The sequence below is a fragment of the Lynx rufus genome, unplaced genomic scaffold (genome assembly GCF_022079265.1).
Source record: "Lynx rufus isolate CCGP_SWC_20201006 ecotype Redwood Valley unplaced genomic scaffold, mLynRuf1.p SCAF_2, whole genome shotgun sequence".
Classification (NCBI taxonomy): Eukaryota; Metazoa; Chordata; class Mammalia; order Carnivora; family Felidae; genus Lynx; species Lynx rufus.
The window spans coordinates 34,014,971-34,034,639 of record NW_025814834.1 but is presented as its reverse complement, the minus strand read 5'-3'; the positions used below and the strand labels follow the sequence as shown (position 1 = coordinate 34,034,639).

Below are 19,669 nucleotides of genomic sequence, written 5' to 3'. Positions count from 1 at the left end.
CTCAAAACTCCAATAAAAGGATGATTTAAAACATGTTTTTCTTAGAATTGAGCCAGTCTACCATAATTTTGAGAATTTCTCAGTGGGTCTCAAGTGTTCGTTCATTTCTACAACTATCCCTGTCTCTCTCTCTCTTAAGGGGTCAAGGCCTTCAGCAGATTTGCCTTTAAGAGCCAAATGTGGAATCTGTGTGTTTATTCCAAAATCAAAACAATCCCTAATGGAAATGCAAAGTGCTTAACATAATCAAGTGTTGGTCCTTTTCCAATAATGGGTAGCCACCTTCTGAGACAGAGCAGCGGTGACATGGACAGGCTTCTTAAGAAGACATTACAACTGGGAGGTGGGCTAACTAATGCCTAATATTTCCAACCAGAATTTTAAACATCTTCTCTTCCCTTACCCGAATCTGTTTAGGAGAAAAAAACAAAAAAAATAACCAGTGAGATCAAAATATGCCTTTTATTCAAAGAAATAATAGATTTAAGACCCCCGCCCTTGGGGTATTAGGATCAGAAAGTCAATTTGTGGTCAGCAAAAGTGGTTATCACAATTATAAATTCACGTTCATTTTAAAGAGAGAGATCTCTAAAACCCCAGAAGGACCTCTGAAGCCAATACAAAGAGTCATGAATTACAACTTGGGTAAAAAACAAACAAAAACTAAGGCTGGGTTTAAGTTTTTAGGCTGCCCTGGGATGCCTGGGTGGCTCAGTTGCTTGAGCATTTGACTTCATTCAGCTCAGGTCATGATCTCATCGTTGAGTTCGAGCCCTAGATTGGGCTCTCTGCTGTCAGCACAGAGCCTGTTTCGGATCCTCTGTCCCCCTCTCTTTTTGGCCCTCCCCTGCTGGTGCGCTCTCTCTCTCTCTCTCAAAATAAACTAAAAAAAAAAATTTTTTTAGGATGCCCTGTGTTATTTCTTTTGCAATCATAAAACAACCTCATAGAGATGAATGTCTTTTATTATGAAAATTGCTGTTACATTACAGCCAACATTCCAAAACAGTATTTTAATAAACACGTCTTGATTATAAAGTAGAGCAGAAACCATGATCCTTTTTCAAAACTGATTAACATTTGCTGATGTTAACATAAATCTGGAGGACACTCTGTATGCTCACCATGGTGTGTAGGAGATGAGATGAGGAAGAGCACCTATGTTATTCAAAACAACTACTAGTGTTACTAGTACAGTGTAAACCAACCATTTACAATAGGACGTTAAAAAAAAAAAAAAAGGTAAAAAGCAAAACACTAAAATGTTGAGGTGTTACAATACTTTTGAGATGGGAAAAGCCAAAGCTTGTTTCCTTTTTTCTTCCCCTCTGTGAGTTCAGTGCGAGGTAGAGGGAAGAATGCTAGATCAAGGATGGATGCTATTTCCCAGAATTCAGTCCTGCTCCAAAACACAGCCCACATGCAAAAGCTCTTCAGGCTCTCATTCACAGGCCTCGGAATACAGCATTTGCACATGGACAAATGAGGTTCCATAGCAGCTCAGAGTCAGTGTTTGAATTCCAGTGTATTCACTCTGTAGCACTGTAAGGAATCCAAGAACAAATTTCCTATGTTCTTCCTAATCAGGAGGCAGAAGACTCCTATTTAGATGTGTTCCATGTTTGGGGTCAGGGTGCGGTAGTCACTGCATAGAACCTCTCCCATCATGAACACTACCTAGTGGAAAAGCTTAGAAAAAGTTAAAACTGCAGTTTTAGAAGGTCCTCTTCCCCCTCCTTCAGCAAAGAAGCATGATGCACACGTGACTGCAAGGAATTCAGGAAGGCATAGTGTGGCTACAATAGTTTCAAGTACCATCTGCTCCTTGCAAAAGGGCCTGGGGTAACTGCAGGCAAACCCGAAACTCAAAAATATTTATTAACTTCTTTAATGTAAGAAGCTATACTGAGAACTTCTCTTACGACTTCATGTAGCTGGCATAGTCTTTACTGTAGGAAGGGATATCCTCTTTTTCCAAACAGTAAATGTGTGATATTTTGGGAATTTAACATAGGCGAGGGACTGGTTTAATTGAATCCTATGTCCTTTTCATTCCTCCCTTTAAACCATAGTCTTTTTTCTGGACTCAGAGCTATCACCATTAGTAAGGCTCAGAGATAACAACCAAAATAATACAACGTCCTAATTTCAACACCATTCTTTTTTGCCACTACAGGAAGACGCCAGATGGTGCTAAACACCCTACAGATAATCCAGTTGTCAGGCTGTTCTGCATCCTAGTTAAGCTTCTCACGCTGGATCTGGTAGTAACACGCCTGAAAAAAAGTTCAAAACAATTTAAAATTTACTTGGAAAGAAATTATACAAACATAGCAATGCACAGGAGACTAAAGAAAGGAAATCTTTGTTTAATACTGATAGCTCCAACCAAATCAGTTGGTTGCTTTCTTTTTCCCTGTTTTCTAGTCCCCATATCCAATGTCTATTTTGCCTAGCTGTAATTAGTGGAGATAAAATTTTGCACACTTTCTAATTCTCAAAACAAACTTTTTACAAGCTGTTTAATATTCTTCAATGAGTAGAAATACCTTAATTGGCTAAGCCACTACTGATCAGACATTTAGAATATGCTGATCATTATAAGGTACACAAACAACTGTAATCAGAATCATCTAGTAAGTTTAAGAAACTGCAAATTAAGGTTAAGTATCATTCCAGACCCAGTGAGTCAGAATTTTCAGCAACAACTTTTTAAGAAGCATTCCCAGGTGATTCTGAAAGTATCCAGGTTGGGAGTTACTCACACTACAAAGAACACCTCAGCCAAAGCAAACACAATGTTGTCCATTCTTTAATTCCTCAGAATAAATCCCCAGGAGTGCATTTACTCAAACTCCGAGAACATTTTTGATGTGGCTGATATCAATGTTAGTAACAAAAGCTTTCCAAAGGTGATTATTATTTAATCCATTATCAGCAATATGGGAATAATTCTGATTTCGCTATACCCCTACTAGCACTGGGTATAATTTTAAAACATCTTTGCTAATTTAGTAGGCACAAAATGGCACCTTGTTTAAATCTACAGTACTCTGATTTTCAGTGAGGTCGAGGATATTCCTACATATAAATATACTAATTGTTTCTCCCTTGGTGATATATGAGAAATGCTCTTCATAGAACATGAATACTAATAATGTAAATCATTGGTAGCCACTATTTTCCCCAATTCCACCACCCTTTTCAATTTAATAGAAATGTTAATGGTATTTCAGTTCAAAAGTTCAATTAACCCAAGCCAGAAACCTGACATTAAGTTCTAATTTCTTTTTCTCATTTTAATTTGCCTGTCTTTCCTTCTCACTTCCTTTTGCCTAAAAATCAAAAAGCATCTATAGTTTGCAATGCAGGTGATTCTGCCCTGATTCTACCCTCCCTCCAAAACAGGTAATAAGCTATCCCAGTACTTTAAGCATTTTTTAAATAATTCCTTTCTTTTCTATTTTTGTACTGGTGTTTCCATTTTCACATGTGAAATTTTTATTATAACACTGCCTTTACAACAGCTATCCCTTCTATTAGAGGTAATGTCCATTCTTGTAACAGGAACACACTATCTTAATTATTGTATTTTTATGAAAGTTTACTAACTGGCAGAGTGGGTCTAATCCTTTTTTTCGGAAGTGTTTATGCCATTTTCAATTTGTTGTTCTTCCAATATACACACAGAATTATTCTACCAAATTCCAAGAAAAATCAAGGTAGGGAACTAAAATAACTTCCAACAAACCCTAGACTACTCGTACTAGAGAATCTCATTTGTAACACACTGGTTACAGTAAATACATGGAGAAAAAAGAAGATACAATTCATATTCATTACATACATATTGCCTTCTGTGTTTTACCTCATTTCCATTAAATAACTAGTGCCAGATACTTTTGGACACTAAGAATCCTTTCTGTTTCTTTTCTAGAGTTACATTTATAAAGATGGTCTACCTTTATAAGCACTTGTAATGATTTTAATGGTCAATTTATAGGGAAGATTGGGTAATGTGCTTTAGTATTTTGAAGAAGAACTGATTCTACTTTTAATGTATTATATTTTAAAATATTAACAATATGTACTCTAAAGGCATTTAATGATTGCATTAAACCTCTGTATAAAGGAGACAATGATTAATGATAGATATATAATATGGCAAATTAAGGACAGATTTTAAGATTAAAAAAATTAAATATCACCTATACTTACCTTCAAGGTGGTGAACATTATACCCTGTTCCCCATGCTGAAGATACGGGTCCATCAGATCCTCAATGAGGTGTACCTCGGAGCCTAAATTCCTAATCCTGCCCAATAAGATAAAGATACTGAGTTACTCCTATTTATATGTATATCTTCCTTCTGAATCTATGTGAGGGAAAATAAAGAACAGCTCACCATACTGAAATGGGTAAACAGAATTTTTTTTTTTCCTAGTAGGGGAGCATATTACTGTCATCAATTCAGAAAAAGCACTTGTTAAAATGAGTCACTGTAATAAAGTCAGAAAAGGTTGGTCACCTGGCCCGTAGCACCACATATAAGAAAACAGGAAACAAGTCATCCATGGACCATAAAAAGTCTTCCTGAAGTGATGCCAGGACACTCTGAGAGATCTCTTCAAAAGTCTGCTGGATGACCTTAAGTTTGTCTGACGGGGTAAATGTCGTGCTGTTGTTATTTAAAAAAAAAAAAAAAAAATCCTATGAACTGCTTAATATTAAATATTGTTTGACAATATACCCTCCTGGGGTGCCTTAAATTGGACACTTCAGGCATAATGAGTTGCTGGAAGGGATGACCACTGTAATCCCACAGTTTTTTTGAGAAAAGAAACCTCCAACGATCTATGGTTCTTATGGAAGAATTCACTAAGTCATAGATTATCTCCTTTTACCCAGGATCTTATTTTTCTAATATATGCTCTTCTCTGAGTAATTAAATTTGGTTAATTTCCATTTGGCTAAAGATGTGATTATGTAGATACATTTCTGGGTAGGCTCTCCACCTTTTTTGAAAATACCAGGGACTTGTAGAGTAAAAGCCAAATGTCTCAAAACAGCCTTTTCTGATCTCCAGGCTGAGTGTGACACCATCTAGGACTGAAAGGAGCACTTAGAGCTTAGGTTAGGATAAGATCTCATTAACATTTTAATAGACTAACTACTACTTTGATTTTTGTGATTTTCAGCAAAGGAGAGATTACCTAATCTGCTGTAGACATTCTACAGCTGAGGCAAAACAAGCATCTTTTGTGGTTGGCAAAACCTGCAAAAAGAGAATTTATGAAAATCAAAGAGGAAAGCTGTCTTCTGCAGTAACAGTAAAAAATAATGGCACAGCACAATTCTTCAGTGAATAACTCATGCTTGGGTACTATTCTACCAAAGTAAAATGGAATTTTTTTGCTATCTTGAACACCCCACATCAAAGAAAAACATATTTGCTGAGGACATGAAATCTACTATACCTTTTTACTCTCTCCAAGGATTGACAAGGTCATTGGCCAAAATTTCCTACAATAGAATCCACACTGTTAATACAAGTTATTACTTAGGGAAGATTAATCCCCATAAAAACAGTTGATGGCTACATTGCCTTCCCTGTCCCCATTTAAAATAACTATTCCACAGATAAAGTGTTCTGGTTTTTTAAAAAATGTTTACTTTATTTGAGAGAGTGAGCAAGTGAGCACGGGTGGGGCAGAGAGAGAGGGAAGGAGGGGGGAGAGGGGGAGAGAGACAGACAGACAGACGACAGACACAGAGAGACAGAGAGAATCCCAAGCAGGGCTCAATCCCATGGAACTTCAAGATCATGACCTGAGCCAAAATCAAGAGTTGGACGTTTAACCAACTAAGCCACCCAGGCGCCCCCAGAGATAGTTTTAATAAACATTCCACAAGTAATTTAAGAGCTTCTATCTTGTCCCTAAGAGATCTGTCAATGAATACTACAATAACCCTATACATTACAGATATTACCAAGTATTGGCCAAAATCTTTCCTTCACTCAGTTTTATCTCATTTTTAATGTGAAATTATTCCACTGAAAAAATTTACTTTCTGATTAAGGCTTGTTCACTTTTTTTTAGAACACAAATATATAATTAATGGTGCTGGGGTGATCAGCTTTATCATCGTACCAGAAGAAAGGATAATGTGTTCTCCCGGAATGACAAGAAACAATGCTCTACAACAAAGCACTTCTAAAACTTTTAAATTACAAATTGTAGGGGCGCCTGGGTGGCGCAGTCGGTTAAGCGTCCGACTTCAGCCAGGTCACGATCTCGCGGTCCGGGAGTTCGAGCCCCGCGTCACGCTCTGGGCTGATGGCTCAGAGCCTGGAGCCTGTTTCCGATTCTGTGTCTCCCTCTCTCTCTGCCCCTCCCCTGTTCATGCTCTGTCTCTCTCTGTCCCAAAAATAAATAAACGTTGAAAAAAAAAAAAATTTTAAATTACAAATTGTACATGGGGAGGAAAGAAAAAGAAGGGAAGGAAGACCATCAAAGACTAAATACAATTAATTTTTTCTGAAACTATAAACATGTATTTTGTTTTAAAGAACAGCAAAATATCAGATGGGATAGCTAAAATTTACATATATATACACACACACACACAAACATTTCATACACACACACAAATAAAACACATTCAGAAGAATAATCAAGATTTATACCCCACTTCAAAAATTCTCAAAAATAAAGATTAAATGTCACTATTTTGCTGAATAATAGATATGCAAGTAAGTGAATCAACTGCAAATCATAGATTCAATTAATAATGCTGTTTGCATTTAAAAAAAAAATTTTTAATGCTTTTTGAGACAGAGACAGAGCATCAGTAGGGGAGGGGCAGAGAGAGAGGGAGACACAGAATCCAAAGCAGTTTCCAGGCTCTGAGCTCTCAGCACAGAAACTGACGTGGGGCTTGAACCCACAAACCGTAAGATCATGACCTGAGCTGAAGTCGGATGCTTAACTGACTGAGCCACCCAGGTGTCCCTCACTGTTTGCATTTTAAATTAAACCATTTGATTTTACTCGTAACTACTGTACTTACCTCTGCACCCCAAGGAAGCCCAGAAGAGCAATATCTGGCTGTTTATTTAGTCGTAGTACACATTCCCAGTAAATGTCTTCCTCACGATCATTATCCAGGGCATAGAGCATAAACAGTGGTGGGTAGAGCCGAGGTAGTAGTACAGGAAGCAGTAACCCAGAACTTGTTACCACATAACTACAAAATATTGGAGAAGGAGAAGCATTCATATCAAAATTGAATATAGAATCAAAGAGTTTCAGTTTCAAGCTGAAAGGAAGATGGGACATTTTGAATAAAGAAACAGTTCTAACATTATTCTGCGTTTTTATCTGGAGGTAACATGAAGAACTTACCTATGGCCCCAGAGTTTTATATCTTGGACCAACTGTGAATTCTTTTCATTACCTCAAAATCTAACTAAACCCAGTTGGTTTCCATTTTGAAAATGATTCTCTGTGGTTATTCTAGATGAGCATGATGTTACTTTGCTCAGCAGGCTCGGAGCCCAGTAACTCATGTGTGCACTTCCTTGGGGTTTGACTAATACAACTTAAGACCTGAAAGGGACCTCAGCGATTACCTAGTCCAGTCACATTATTTTAAAAATAAGGAAACTGAGATCTAGAGAAAACTCTTCCTTGGGATTCTTTGGATAGGATCACCCACCCTCTTTCTTCACTATCTCTACCCAACTCCATTTACCCAGGCTCTGGAGATTCAGATCTGGAATCTGATTTCCCAGTGCAAAAGGATTTCCTTTCGGTTGGCAGAGGAGCAGAGAGAGGAATTGTGCTGCCCTCTTCAGGAAGCTCAGGAAATAAGAATCTAAGGAATAACAAAACACAATTAGACAATTATACCTCTAGAATGTCTAAAAAGAGTAAAAATGCATTTCTATTATTTCATCTATTTAAAGACCTATGAAATCAAAATTTATATCAAGTAAATATTTTAGTTTCCTGAGATTCTTAACTGATGCTTCTTATAGGATAAAATTAAGACTGTAGCTAATGAATAATACCACTAAAAAATCTTCATGTGCTGTGTTTTTTGGTTTTGGTTCTGAAGTAGGCTTTATGCCCAGCACAGAGCTCAATGAAAGCCTTGAACTCATGACCCTGATATCAAGACCTGAGCTGAGATCAGCTTACCTGAGCCACCCACGTACCCCATTTCTGTCTAGTTATTAAAAAGTGAGAAATTCTGTTTTTCTAACTGACAAATCTCATTTGAGGTCAATTCATATTGAATCTTTAAGCAGAAACAATTATTCTCAGGGTATAAACAAATATTAGCTGAAAATGACTTAAATATTCAAAATTAAGAAAAAATGAAAATCTAATCAATATAAAAATTTTTAATGTTTTAAAATTCAAGTTGCTAACAAATTTTTGCACATGATCAAGCTGCTAAGTTATGAGGACTTTTTTTCCTAGGTTTTGAATTTGCCCTAGATTTTATCTCTGAACTCTTATATGCAAATGATGAGCTCTACTATAAACAACTTTATTGTCCTCTTTACTTTCAGACCTAAACCTTGAGTCTTCAAAGGGAGTTTCCAATCTTCTATTTTTGTAGACTTATACCTTGCCCCTGCCTCTGCCTCTTATTTTATATTTGGGAAAACTAAAAAAGGTCAAAAACTTATCTTCATTATACCCATCTAACTAATGTCAGAGCTGAAACACTCCCAGCCACTGGTCTTTTTAGTGGATTACGCTGCCCCCTCAAATCTGAGACATTTCCAAATGCATCTATCAGTTTCGAAGCTAACAATAGAAGGAAGTTTTCTGAGACAAATTTATAAATTTTCATATAATTATCTCAATATAGTAATTACTTATTGGCTTAAACCCAATAAAGGATCTTGAATTTCACATATTCCAAATTTCCTACATGAAACTCTTTCCAAAGATGCTCTATTTGCTTCCTTTCTTCCTTTTCAAAGTCTCTGCTCAGGTATTACCTTATTAGGCCTCCTGGAACCTCTGTTTAAAATAGCAGCCTCTTACCTCCAGCTCCATTTTTTGTCACATTTACCAACACCTGACATACCATATGTTTCCATATGTTCCACTAGAATGGAAGCCTATGAGAATATAGACATTTCCCTGGTGATTAGCGATGTCAAGCATTCTTTCAAGTGTCTGTTGGTCGTCTGTATGTCTTCTTTGGGAAACTGTCTGTTCAGGTCCTCTGTCCATTTTTAATCAGATTGTGTTTTTTTTAAATAAAAGTGTTGCATATGTAAGTTCTTTATATATTTTGGAAATTAACCTCTTATCAGATATATCATTTGCCAATATCTTCTCCCACTCAGTAGGTTACCTTTTCATTTTGTTGATGGTTTCCTTTGCTGTGTTTATTGCATAAACATAAAGTAAAAACATGAAACATGTTTTCATTTTCATTACTTAATCTATTTAAGGATCTGTGGCACAAAACCATTTTCTTGATGAATAATTTCTGTGATAAAGAGGAAACTTAATGATTCTTCACAAAGTTGTTGTAATCTCTAGATTCAGGATGAAGACATCCAAGCATTAGCATTAACCACTATTCCACAGTTTGCAGACTTCAATGAGAAAGATCTCTTACCTCACCAGCTGGAAAATTCGCTTAAGGTAGGACTTAATCTCCTTCACAGCCTCCTGCAATAACCGGCGATTGGCTCCCACACCCACATATGTCATTCTATAAACTGCAACCAGTGTCTCCACAAGCCTGCCCAGGGGGTGCAGAGGAGTGTCACAGGCCTGAACAGGAACGGGATCAATGAAGTCAATGACTAACAACAGAAACAGTCAACCAATAAATAATAAAACAATTTCATAAATGATAGACAATTTTCAAACTGGCAAGGACTAAACATTTGGATGAGAAAAATTCAAATACTTTTAACTTTTCTAAAAGAGTTGAGTCTACATATAGAGTAGAAATTCCTAATCTTAATCAAAGAATGCCTTTAACATCTTGGGAAAATAGCTTTGGATATACTGATAAATATAATTAAACTATAAACTTTACAAAAACAGATGTTACCTTTAAGAAAACTAAACGGCAGTTGATTATGCCTGAAAATACTCTTCAGTTCCCTTGATTTCTCTTAATACTCCTTCCTGCAACCCCATATTGATGCATGTCATACTTTAAATTGTAGCTAATCTTACAGGACTTGAGAAGGAAGCAAAGAGCATAACCATGGGGTGAGGGCAGCATGCTTTATTTATACAATCTCTAGTTTGTTACCAACAAAAATCAATTTTAAACTTTGACCCTTGTTCTCAAGAACCCTCTTGAGCACTTTACAAAACTTAAAAAGTTCTATCATCATGATACAGCAATCTTCATGTGAAAATGTGCTTTTAGTAGTTAGAGAATTAAAAAAGAAATACTTAGAAAGCAAAAATAGGATTAGAGCACCAATAACCTGTGAGCAGATTTGAATGATATACTGTGGTAGTTGTGTCATTAATTCATAAGACCGGTGTAATTTTGACTCTACCTTTATTAAATATTTCTTGATGTCATCATATTTCTCCACAGAGAAGGCACCAACATGCTGAGGAATGAATTCCAAACTCTCTAGTGTTTGAGTCTGTGAACGACTTAATGTCTCTGGACTGTAAAAAGACAACAGAAAGCCCATTATGTATTTCATATCATGAAAGCAAGAGGGGCGCCTGGCTGTCTCTGTCAGAAGAGCATTATGACTCTTGATCTCGGGGTCCTAAGTTTGAGCCCCATGTTGGGTGTAGAAACTAAGTAAGGAAAGAAAGGGAGGGAGGGAGGGAGGGAGGGAGGAAAGAACAGAGACAAAAGAAAGAAAAAAAGAAAGAAAAGAAAAAAGAGAGGAAGGAAGGAAGAACAAACGAACGAACAAAAGCAAACTGTAATGGGCACATGAAACACTATCACCAAGTAAGGACAAAATGGAGTACCCAGTACAGTGCCTGGCCCAAATGAGCTCATAATAGGTAACTGACCTGCTATTAGATTTTTTTTAAGTCATTCCAGTGTCATTTAATGTTACTTCATACCAACTACAATAATTAATGAAGATTTTGCTTTAGTATCTACCATGGTGTTAGGTGATACTATGTTAGCTTGAAGAGAAAACTGGTAACAGACTTGTTAATGACAAGAGAAAAATGGAAAATAAGAGAGGAAGATGTGAGGAAAAAGGAAAACAAATGAAATGGCAGCAGAAAAAGGAAAATGAGCTCAAGTAAGGAGATCATGAGGATGCTACAACAGGTGGTGAGGTAAGTACATAATGGGTAAAGGGAAGCTTTGAGTGAAGAGGCTATGATAAAACACATACTTAATAATCAACAGACATTTTTGGTAATGGTATTCTATTATCAGATTACAACCGATTAGAAATGATGTACATTATTATACTATTTTAGATAAATAAGACCTCTGTGGTAGCAACATGTTTTATTATATAAAAGTTCATTCACTCTCATTCCCTGGAAACACCCAACAACAGTTAACCAAGGTTAACTACAGGACCAAAGTCTCAGTGTTTAAACTGACAGGCTCTATCAGTGAAGGCTGACCCTCTGCATCACACACAAGGGAAAGTCCACAGCTTTCATCAATCCTAGGAGTTTCCATTTCTTCTACTAATAGAAAGAATACAAGGCAAAAATCGTAAACTTCATGAATAAAACACTATATTCAGTTCCCATTTATACCAAATATGGGGGGGGAAAGAACCCAAACTTCTTTCAATACAAAGGGATTAGTAAATTCTTTGGGTCCAAATTCCAAGCATTGCTTGTGGGAGTTACTGGCCAAGTTAAAGAATAAGGAAATATGTACAAAAGCAGACGGAGAGGGGGAAAAAAGTTAGGAGAAAAGGAGAACAGGGAGAAAATAAGAAAAAGAAAAAAGAGAAATGAAGAGGTACATCTATAATTTTTCTTTCAGTACTTCAAAATTGTTGTGCCACTTGTTTTTGGTCTCCAGAAGATACTGATGACAAATATGCAAGCATTTGAATGGTGGTTTCCCCTCTGTGTAATGCCCTTTTTTTTCTCTAGTTGCTTTCATGATTTTGTTTTTCAATTTGACTGACATGTCTGTTCACGGATATCTTTTTTTCAGGACACAGGTTGCTCAACTTCATGAATCTGCACATTTGTCTTTCACCAAATTTGGGATGGTTTCAACCATTATTTCTTCAAATATCTTTTCATCCTCATGATTTTTCTCCTCTCCTTCTGGGATTCCAAAGACACAAGTACTAGACTCCTTAGAGCTCTGTTTATTTTCTTTTTCCATGTATTTTCTCTCTGTTGTTCAGTTTGGATAGTTTCTATTAATCTGTTCTCAAGTTCAGTGACTCTTCTGCTGTCACCTCTATTCTGCTAGTAAGTTCTCCTAGTGATTTTATTTTGGTTATTATATTTCTTAATTCAAAATTTTGATTTGGTTCTTCTTTATATCTAGTTTTTTGCTAATACTTTTAATTTTAGTATTTGCTTCCAGGATGTTTGTGATTGCTCATCTGAGCATTTTTATAATACCTGCTTTAAGTTGTCATAATACTAAAATCTATGTTGCAGAGTCACTGGTGTCTATCATCTTTCCCAAAATAAGTTGGTGGTTCTTTGATTGCCAAGTAATTTTGGTTTATATTCTGGACATTTTTGAGTATTATGTTATGACACTTTGGGTCTTGTTTCCATCCTATGAAAAACGTTGACAGGCATAACAGAGTACACATGGAAGGCTTGAAACTATTATCTTTAGAAGGATCTGCTTCCTAAATTTCCCTATACGGACATGAATTGTTCCCCACCTGATAAGGGTATTTTGCTGTCCATAGACTATGCTAACAATGTGATTTATGGTGACTATCTGCTTTCCTTCTGGGACTGTGGAATTTTGGTAGTTGCTAAGCATAGAGTGCCTATGTGACCAGGCCCCTCCATTAAACCTTAGGCACTGAGTCTTTAACGGTTCCTAGGCAGAAAGACTGTAAATGGTGGCTGCATTTTACTGCTGGAAGGATGGTGTGCTCTGTGTGACCCCTCACAGAAGGGTGAGAGCATGGGTAGCTTGCACATGGATTCCTCCAGACTCTGCCTGTGTCTTCTTCTCTTATGATCTGGCCGTAGCTCCTTACTGTGTTGCTGTAGTAACTCTTACCTGCATGACTTTATGATGAGTCTTATGAGTCCCTCTAGTCAATCACTGAACATGTAGGTGATCTTGGGAACCTCTGAAACAGCTGATATTTTTGATTCAGTCTTCTGTGGGCAGTGGTGCCAATGTCAGTTCACTTCTCAAAGCCTTTGCAGTTCTATTTAGGTATGTCTGTGAGCACATCACTCAGTGGTCACTCTGGGACATGGTTGAAAGTCTACCTATTAGCTCAGTTCTCAAAGTGTCTGGTCTGCTAATTAGGATCAAATCCACATATGTGCAGGTCTGGGGTGAGCCCAGGAGTTCATAAACAACTTTACAGGGTTGTTTGTAGAGCTCTTCTCTCTCCATTACCTCCCCAGCATTTTCTGGGTCCCCTGTTAGATCCTCAGGTCAGAAACTGCTCCCTTCTGTCAACATGCCACTTCTAGGACCAAGGGGTGGGAGGATAGAGAGAGAGGCCAGAAAAGCAATGGAATTCAGCCATGACTACTGCACCTGAGGATCCACCAGTGGAGGAAGAGGTTTCCAGTCCTCCAAGAGTTTTCCCTGTTCCTGGCTGCTCTAGCAAATCCCACTGCCATCCCTGTCCCAGAAGAACATGGAGGCTGAAGCATGAGAAAATGAAGAAAAAAAGAGAGAAAGAAAACCCATATGTATCTCCTCCACTCTATCTGAGCTTTAGGAGTCTCTTTGTTGCATCTTGAGCCAGAAGCAAAGGGTTTTTCCTCAAGTTATGTCTAAATCATAGTACTTACTTGAAGCTTTCAGGTTAATGGAATTCAGGTGAGGGATACTGAAGTTAAAAAACTCAAAACTAAAAAAAAGACAAAAACAACTCACTTGGTACTTTGATTTCAGGTATTCCTCCTCAATATACTAGCTGATATTTACCTTGTAGAACAGCTGTTCATATATTGTCTGAGTTTTATAGCTGAATTCAGTAGAAGATAAAGATAGGTGTGTTTTATCTAAATTACCCAGAACAGAAATACATCATTGAAACTTAAATTATATTTTTAAGTTAAATGTGGCAAGCCTTGACTACTTGTTAAGTTTCAACTTCCTACCATACTATGCTGGGCAAAGCATTCACTCACCTGTCTCTGTGTTGGCGCCGATTGGTAGTCAGGGCCACAGCAATATTGTCCCATGCTTTCCAAACTTCCCCTTGGCCTGGGTTATCACAGCCCAGCTGACGCCAACATTCATCAAAGACTGCTTTCCATTTCTCATCAGCTGACACTGCCAGGTTTCCTAGCTTCCTGCTAATAAAGTCACATCAAGCTTTTATTAATCTCTTGTGCAAAAATCCTAAAGAACAGAAACTTTCTGATATACAACTGGGAATGCTTCTGTAACACAACTGCCCACACTGATGGTGGTTCTATTTCATAAACACTGAAAACTTAAAAAAAATGGTTTTTAGCTACTTAATGTTTATCAGATACTAAGGTGTATAAATGGTTAAGTATGAAGCACATCAGAATTGACTCCTTTGTTTCTACATTTCCACATAATCAATTTTGTAAAACTGATTCCTGTTAAAACAAGGACTTCCTGTGCTTTGCACATCTCATAATGAGAACTGTGAAATGCATTACATACTGAATTCTAAAAATACTGAGTAACAGAAAACATATCAAGGTTCCATCAGAACAAAGAATCTGAGAATCTACCATAATACAAACACAAAGCTAATGCTGGAATCAAAAAAGGAAAATAAATATATGCCAAAAACCTGAAGAACATAACACACTTAGAGATAAAGATTTTGGTTTTTTTTCCCTACATATGCAGAATATACTATTCCACTTGGTACATATATAGGCTTGGCTTTTACTTTTTAGAATCAAGTTGTATAGGGATTCCACTTAACAATGTTCTCTTCCAATCAATTTGGATACTTTCACCACTAATAGTAAAACCACTCCCATACACAGAACTTTTATTTTAAATACCCATGACTATAATCTAAGCCAAGACTAAAGATTCAGCTATCTGTAACAGTGGCAGTTGGCAATATAAGGAGGTTACATTTTGTTAAAAAATGACTTTAAAAATTTGTTCTGCATTTAAAATATTAAGCAGCTTTGATATAATCAAGACAACTCAAAACATTTAATAATTAATCCACAATTAACACTAGTTACTCACAAAACTTTGGGTCTGTCTTTATCACTCTCATACAGACTAGGCTTGAAGTAAGTTCCGGTGATTTTTATCCCAGATCCCCATTCTCCACTAAAATAACCTTCAATGTAATCTCCATTTGGCATAGTCAGCGTTCCCTAGGTAAAGTAAAAGAAAATGTCGAATTAGAAGCAGTATTTCCAGTTTAAAAAATCAAGAGAAAAAAAAGCACCAACTGGTTAACATGTTCCATTATTTTTTATTTTTTTAGAGAAAGAAAAAGAGAGCATGCATGTGCAAGTAGGGAAGGGACAGAAGAAGGAGAGAATCTTAAGGAGGCTCCATGCCCAGTGCAGAGCCTGGTGTGGGGCTGGATCTCACAACTGTGAAATCATCATCTGAGCATAAATCAAGAGTTGGATGCTTAACCAACTGGGCCACCCAGGTGCCCCTAATACATTTTCCTTTTTTAACTCATTAGCAGTCCCCAGTTCTCTAGCAGGGGGGGTGGGGGGCGGGGCAAATATACATACTATGCATCTCTAAAAAGATTGTATGAAAATAATCCATGGGTAAAAGAAAAAAAAAAATCACTGAATAATTGGTAAAATATTTTGAGCTGAATGAAATGAACAAACAACTTATCCAAATTTATCCAATCTAGTGCCCAGAGGCAAATTATAGCTATAAATGCCTGTATTAGAAAATAAGAAAGATCTGAAATCAGTAATCTAAAAGTCCACCTTATAAAATTAGAAGAGCAAACAGACCCAAAACAAGGAGATAACAAACACTAGAGCAGAAATAAATGAGATTTTTTTTTAAAAAGAGAAAAATCAATGAAACCAAAATTTGCTTCTTTGAAAAGATACACAAAATTGGCACTTAACTAGATTAATCAAGGAAAAAAAAAGACATAAAATTACAAAGTCAATGAAACAGATATTACAGCAATCTTACAGAAATTAAAAAAGATTAAGAAAAAACTAAGACAACAATTTTATGCCAACAAATCTGAGAACTTCAATACAACAGAAAAGTTCCTAGAAAGAACCAAATTGCCAAAACTGATTCTAAAAGAAATGGAAAATCTAAATAGACCAATTTAAAGAAAACTGAATTAGAAACTAAAAGTATTATCATAAAATAATGCTCAGGGCCAGATGATTTCACCAGTGAAGTCTCCAAAACATTCAAAGAAGAAATAATACCAAGATTTCACAAACTCTTTCAGAAAACAAAGGAGAAGAGAACCCTTCCCAACTCATTCTATGGGGCTAATTTTATACCAAAGACAAAGACATCATGAGAAAAGAAAACTATAGACCCTTATCTCTCATAAATACAGAGGCAAAAATCTTCAACAAAATATTAGCATTAAATCTCACAAATTATAAAAGTATTATATACCATGACCAACTATGATTTATCCCAGAAAAGCAACCAATACACTATATTAAAAAAGGACAAACATCACACAATCACCTCAACACACAGAAAATGTTCTTTGACAAAATCCAAGATGTATTCATGACAAAAACTCTCAACAAACTAAGAACAGAACTATCTCAATCTGATTAATCTATGAAAAACCTTTAACTAACATCATACTTAACGGTGAAAGATTCAGTGTTTTTCCTCTAATTTTTTTTAATGTTTATGTGAGAGAGAGAGAGACAGGGCGCGCACGCAGGGGAGGGGCAGAGAGAAAGGGAGACCAGAATCCAAAGCAGGCTCTAGGCTCTGAGCTGTCAGCACAGAGCCCGACGTGGGGCTCGAACCCACGAACGGTAAGATCATGATCTGAGGCAAAGTCAGAACCTTAACTGACTGAGCCATCTAGTCACCCCTTGATTTTCCTCTAAAATAGGGATTAAGGCAAGGATATCCACTCTAACCACTTCTATTCAACATTCTACTGGAGAATCTAGCCAGTGCCATCAGACAATAAAAAAAAAAAAAAAAAAAAAAGAAAAGCCTTCCAGATTGCAAAGGAAAAAGTAAAACTGCCTTGATTTGAAATCAACATGATCCTGTATGCAAGAATTCCTAGGAAATACACACAAATACACACACACACACACACACACACACACACAACCACACCACACCAAACTTGTAGCAGAATAAACAAGTTCAGCAAGGTTTCAGGATACAAGAAAATACATAAATCAATTATATTTTTATATGATAGCAATATAAAATCAAAAAGTAAAATAAAAAAAAATTCTCTTTACAACAGCCTTAACAAGGATACTTAGGAATAAAGTTAACCAAACTTATGCAAGAGATACACATTAAAAACTACAACACATAGCTGATAGAAATTAAAGATGATCTAAATAGAGAGACATTTCATGTTTATGGATTGGAAGATTCAGTATTATTAAAATGGCAATTCTTCCCAAAATGATCTATAGATTCAACACAATTTCTATCAAAATCTCAGGCTTTATAGCAGATATTAACAAACCAGTCTTAAAATTTATATGAAAAGGCTAAAGATCCAGAACAGCCAAAACATTTTAAAAAATAATTCTTGATTTCACCAGAATTACTAGAAATCTATAGTAATCAAGACAGTGTGGTACTGGTATAAAGAGAGACATGTACATCGCTGGAACACAGGAGTCCAAAAAGAAACACATTTTATGGTGAATTAATTTCAAAAAGGTGTCAAGAAAATTCAGTGGGAAAAGTTGCTGAGGCAATTGGATACCCACATGCAAAAAGATCAAGTTAGACTTTTTTTTTTTTAACGTTTATTTATTTTTGAGACAGAGAGAGACAGAGCATGAACGGGGGAGGGGCAGAGAGAGAGGGAGACACAGAATCGGAAGCAGGCTCCAGGCTCTGAGCCATCAGCCCAGAGCCCGACGTGGGGCTCGAACTCACGGACCGTGAGATTGTGACCTGAGCTGAAGTCGGATGCTTAACCCACTGAGCCACCCAGGTGCCCCTCAAGTAAGACTTTTAACCCACACCATACACAAAAGTACCTCAAAATGAATCACAGACCTGAATATAAGAGCTAAAACTATAAAACTTTTAGAAGAAAACACAGAGGAAAGTTGTTGTTTTTTTTTTTTCTATTTGAGAGAGAGAGAAAAAAGCATGCAAGTGGGGCAAAGGAGCAGAGGGAAAGAGAGAACCTCAAGCAGGCTCCACACTCAGCGCAGAGCCCAATATGGGGTTTGATCCTATGACCCTGGGATCATGACCTGAGGCGAAATCAAGAGTTGTACATTCAACCAACTGAGCCATCTAGGTGCCCCCAGAAGAAAATCTTAATACCTTGAGTTAAGGAAAGATTTCTTTATATATGCCATCAAAAGCCTGACTCATAAAAATGTTTTTGATATAATGGACTTCATTAAAAAGTTTTGTGCTTCAAAAGTCACTAAAAAGAAAATATAAAGACGGGTGCCTGGGTGACTCAGCTGGTTAAGCGTCCGACTTTGGCTCAGGTCATGATCTCACAGTTCGTGGGTTCCAGCCCTGCATCAAGCTCTGTGATGACAGCTCAGAGCCTGGAGCCTGCTTCGACTTCTGTGTCTCCCTCTCTCTGCCTGTCCCCTGCTCATGTTGTCTCTGTGTCTCAAAAATAATAAATAAGCGTTAAGAAAAATAAATGAAATGGTTCAACATTTAAAAAAAAGAAAGAAAGAAAATAAAAAGACAAACCACGACTGCAAGAAAATATTTGCGAATCCTATATCTGATATTAGAACTCATATCCAGAACATATAAAGAACCCTTACAATTCAATAAGACTATAAGCAAACAAATTGTCAAAATATCAAAATAACTGAATAGGCATTTCACAAAAAGATAGAGGAATCACTAATAAAAACATGAAAATATGCTCTACATAACCAGTCATTAGGAAAATGTAAATTAAATCCATGAAATATCATTTCACACCTAGTAGGATGGCAAAAAGAAAAAAACAAAAAATAAAAATACTGGAAAATATGGAGAGAAATTAGAATCACCATACATTAGTGATGAGAATGTAAAATGATGCAGCCACTCTGGCAAACAGTTGGCAATATCTTGATATGTTAAATGTCAATTTCCCATACAACCCAGCAATTACTCTCCTAAACACTTGCCCAAGATATGAAAACATATGTTCACATAAGAAACTGTATTCAAATGTTTATAGAAAGATTATTCATAATAGTCTGAAGTGAGAACTAATTCAATGCCCATCAATGATGAAGCGATAAACAAAATGTGGTTTTAGAATACTATTTAGCAATAAAAGGCAATGAAGTACTATACAGGTCACACTATGGGAAAACCTCGAAAACATTATTC

At 36.5% G+C, this 19,669-nt stretch overlaps 1 protein-coding gene across 1 annotated transcript in view; it reads right to left on the bottom strand.

Annotated features, from left to right (window-relative positions):
- Positions 1-947: 947 nt before the first annotated feature.
- Positions 948-19,669, bottom strand: part of ALS2 (alsin Rho guanine nucleotide exchange factor ALS2) — a 72,244-nt gene continuing 53,522 nt past the window's right edge. Inside the window, exons 24-34 of the mRNA XM_047084861.1 lie at positions 15,371-15,504; positions 14,314-14,481; positions 10,560-10,677; positions 9,653-9,810; positions 7,757-7,879; positions 7,073-7,249; positions 5,479-5,524; positions 5,215-5,276; positions 4,530-4,679; positions 4,219-4,315; positions 948-2,276 (exon numbers count right to left, since the gene is read on the bottom strand). Coding sequence (XP_046940817.1) covers positions 2,238-2,276; positions 4,219-4,315; positions 4,530-4,679; positions 5,215-5,276; positions 5,479-5,524; positions 7,073-7,249; positions 7,757-7,879; positions 9,653-9,810; positions 10,560-10,677; positions 14,314-14,481; positions 15,371-15,504 — 1,272 coding nt within the window. The 3' untranslated portion in view covers positions 948-2,237. The remainder of the gene's footprint in view (positions 2,277-4,218; positions 4,316-4,529; positions 4,680-5,214; positions 5,277-5,478; positions 5,525-7,072; positions 7,250-7,756; positions 7,880-9,652; positions 9,811-10,559; positions 10,678-14,313; positions 14,482-15,370; positions 15,505-19,669) is intronic.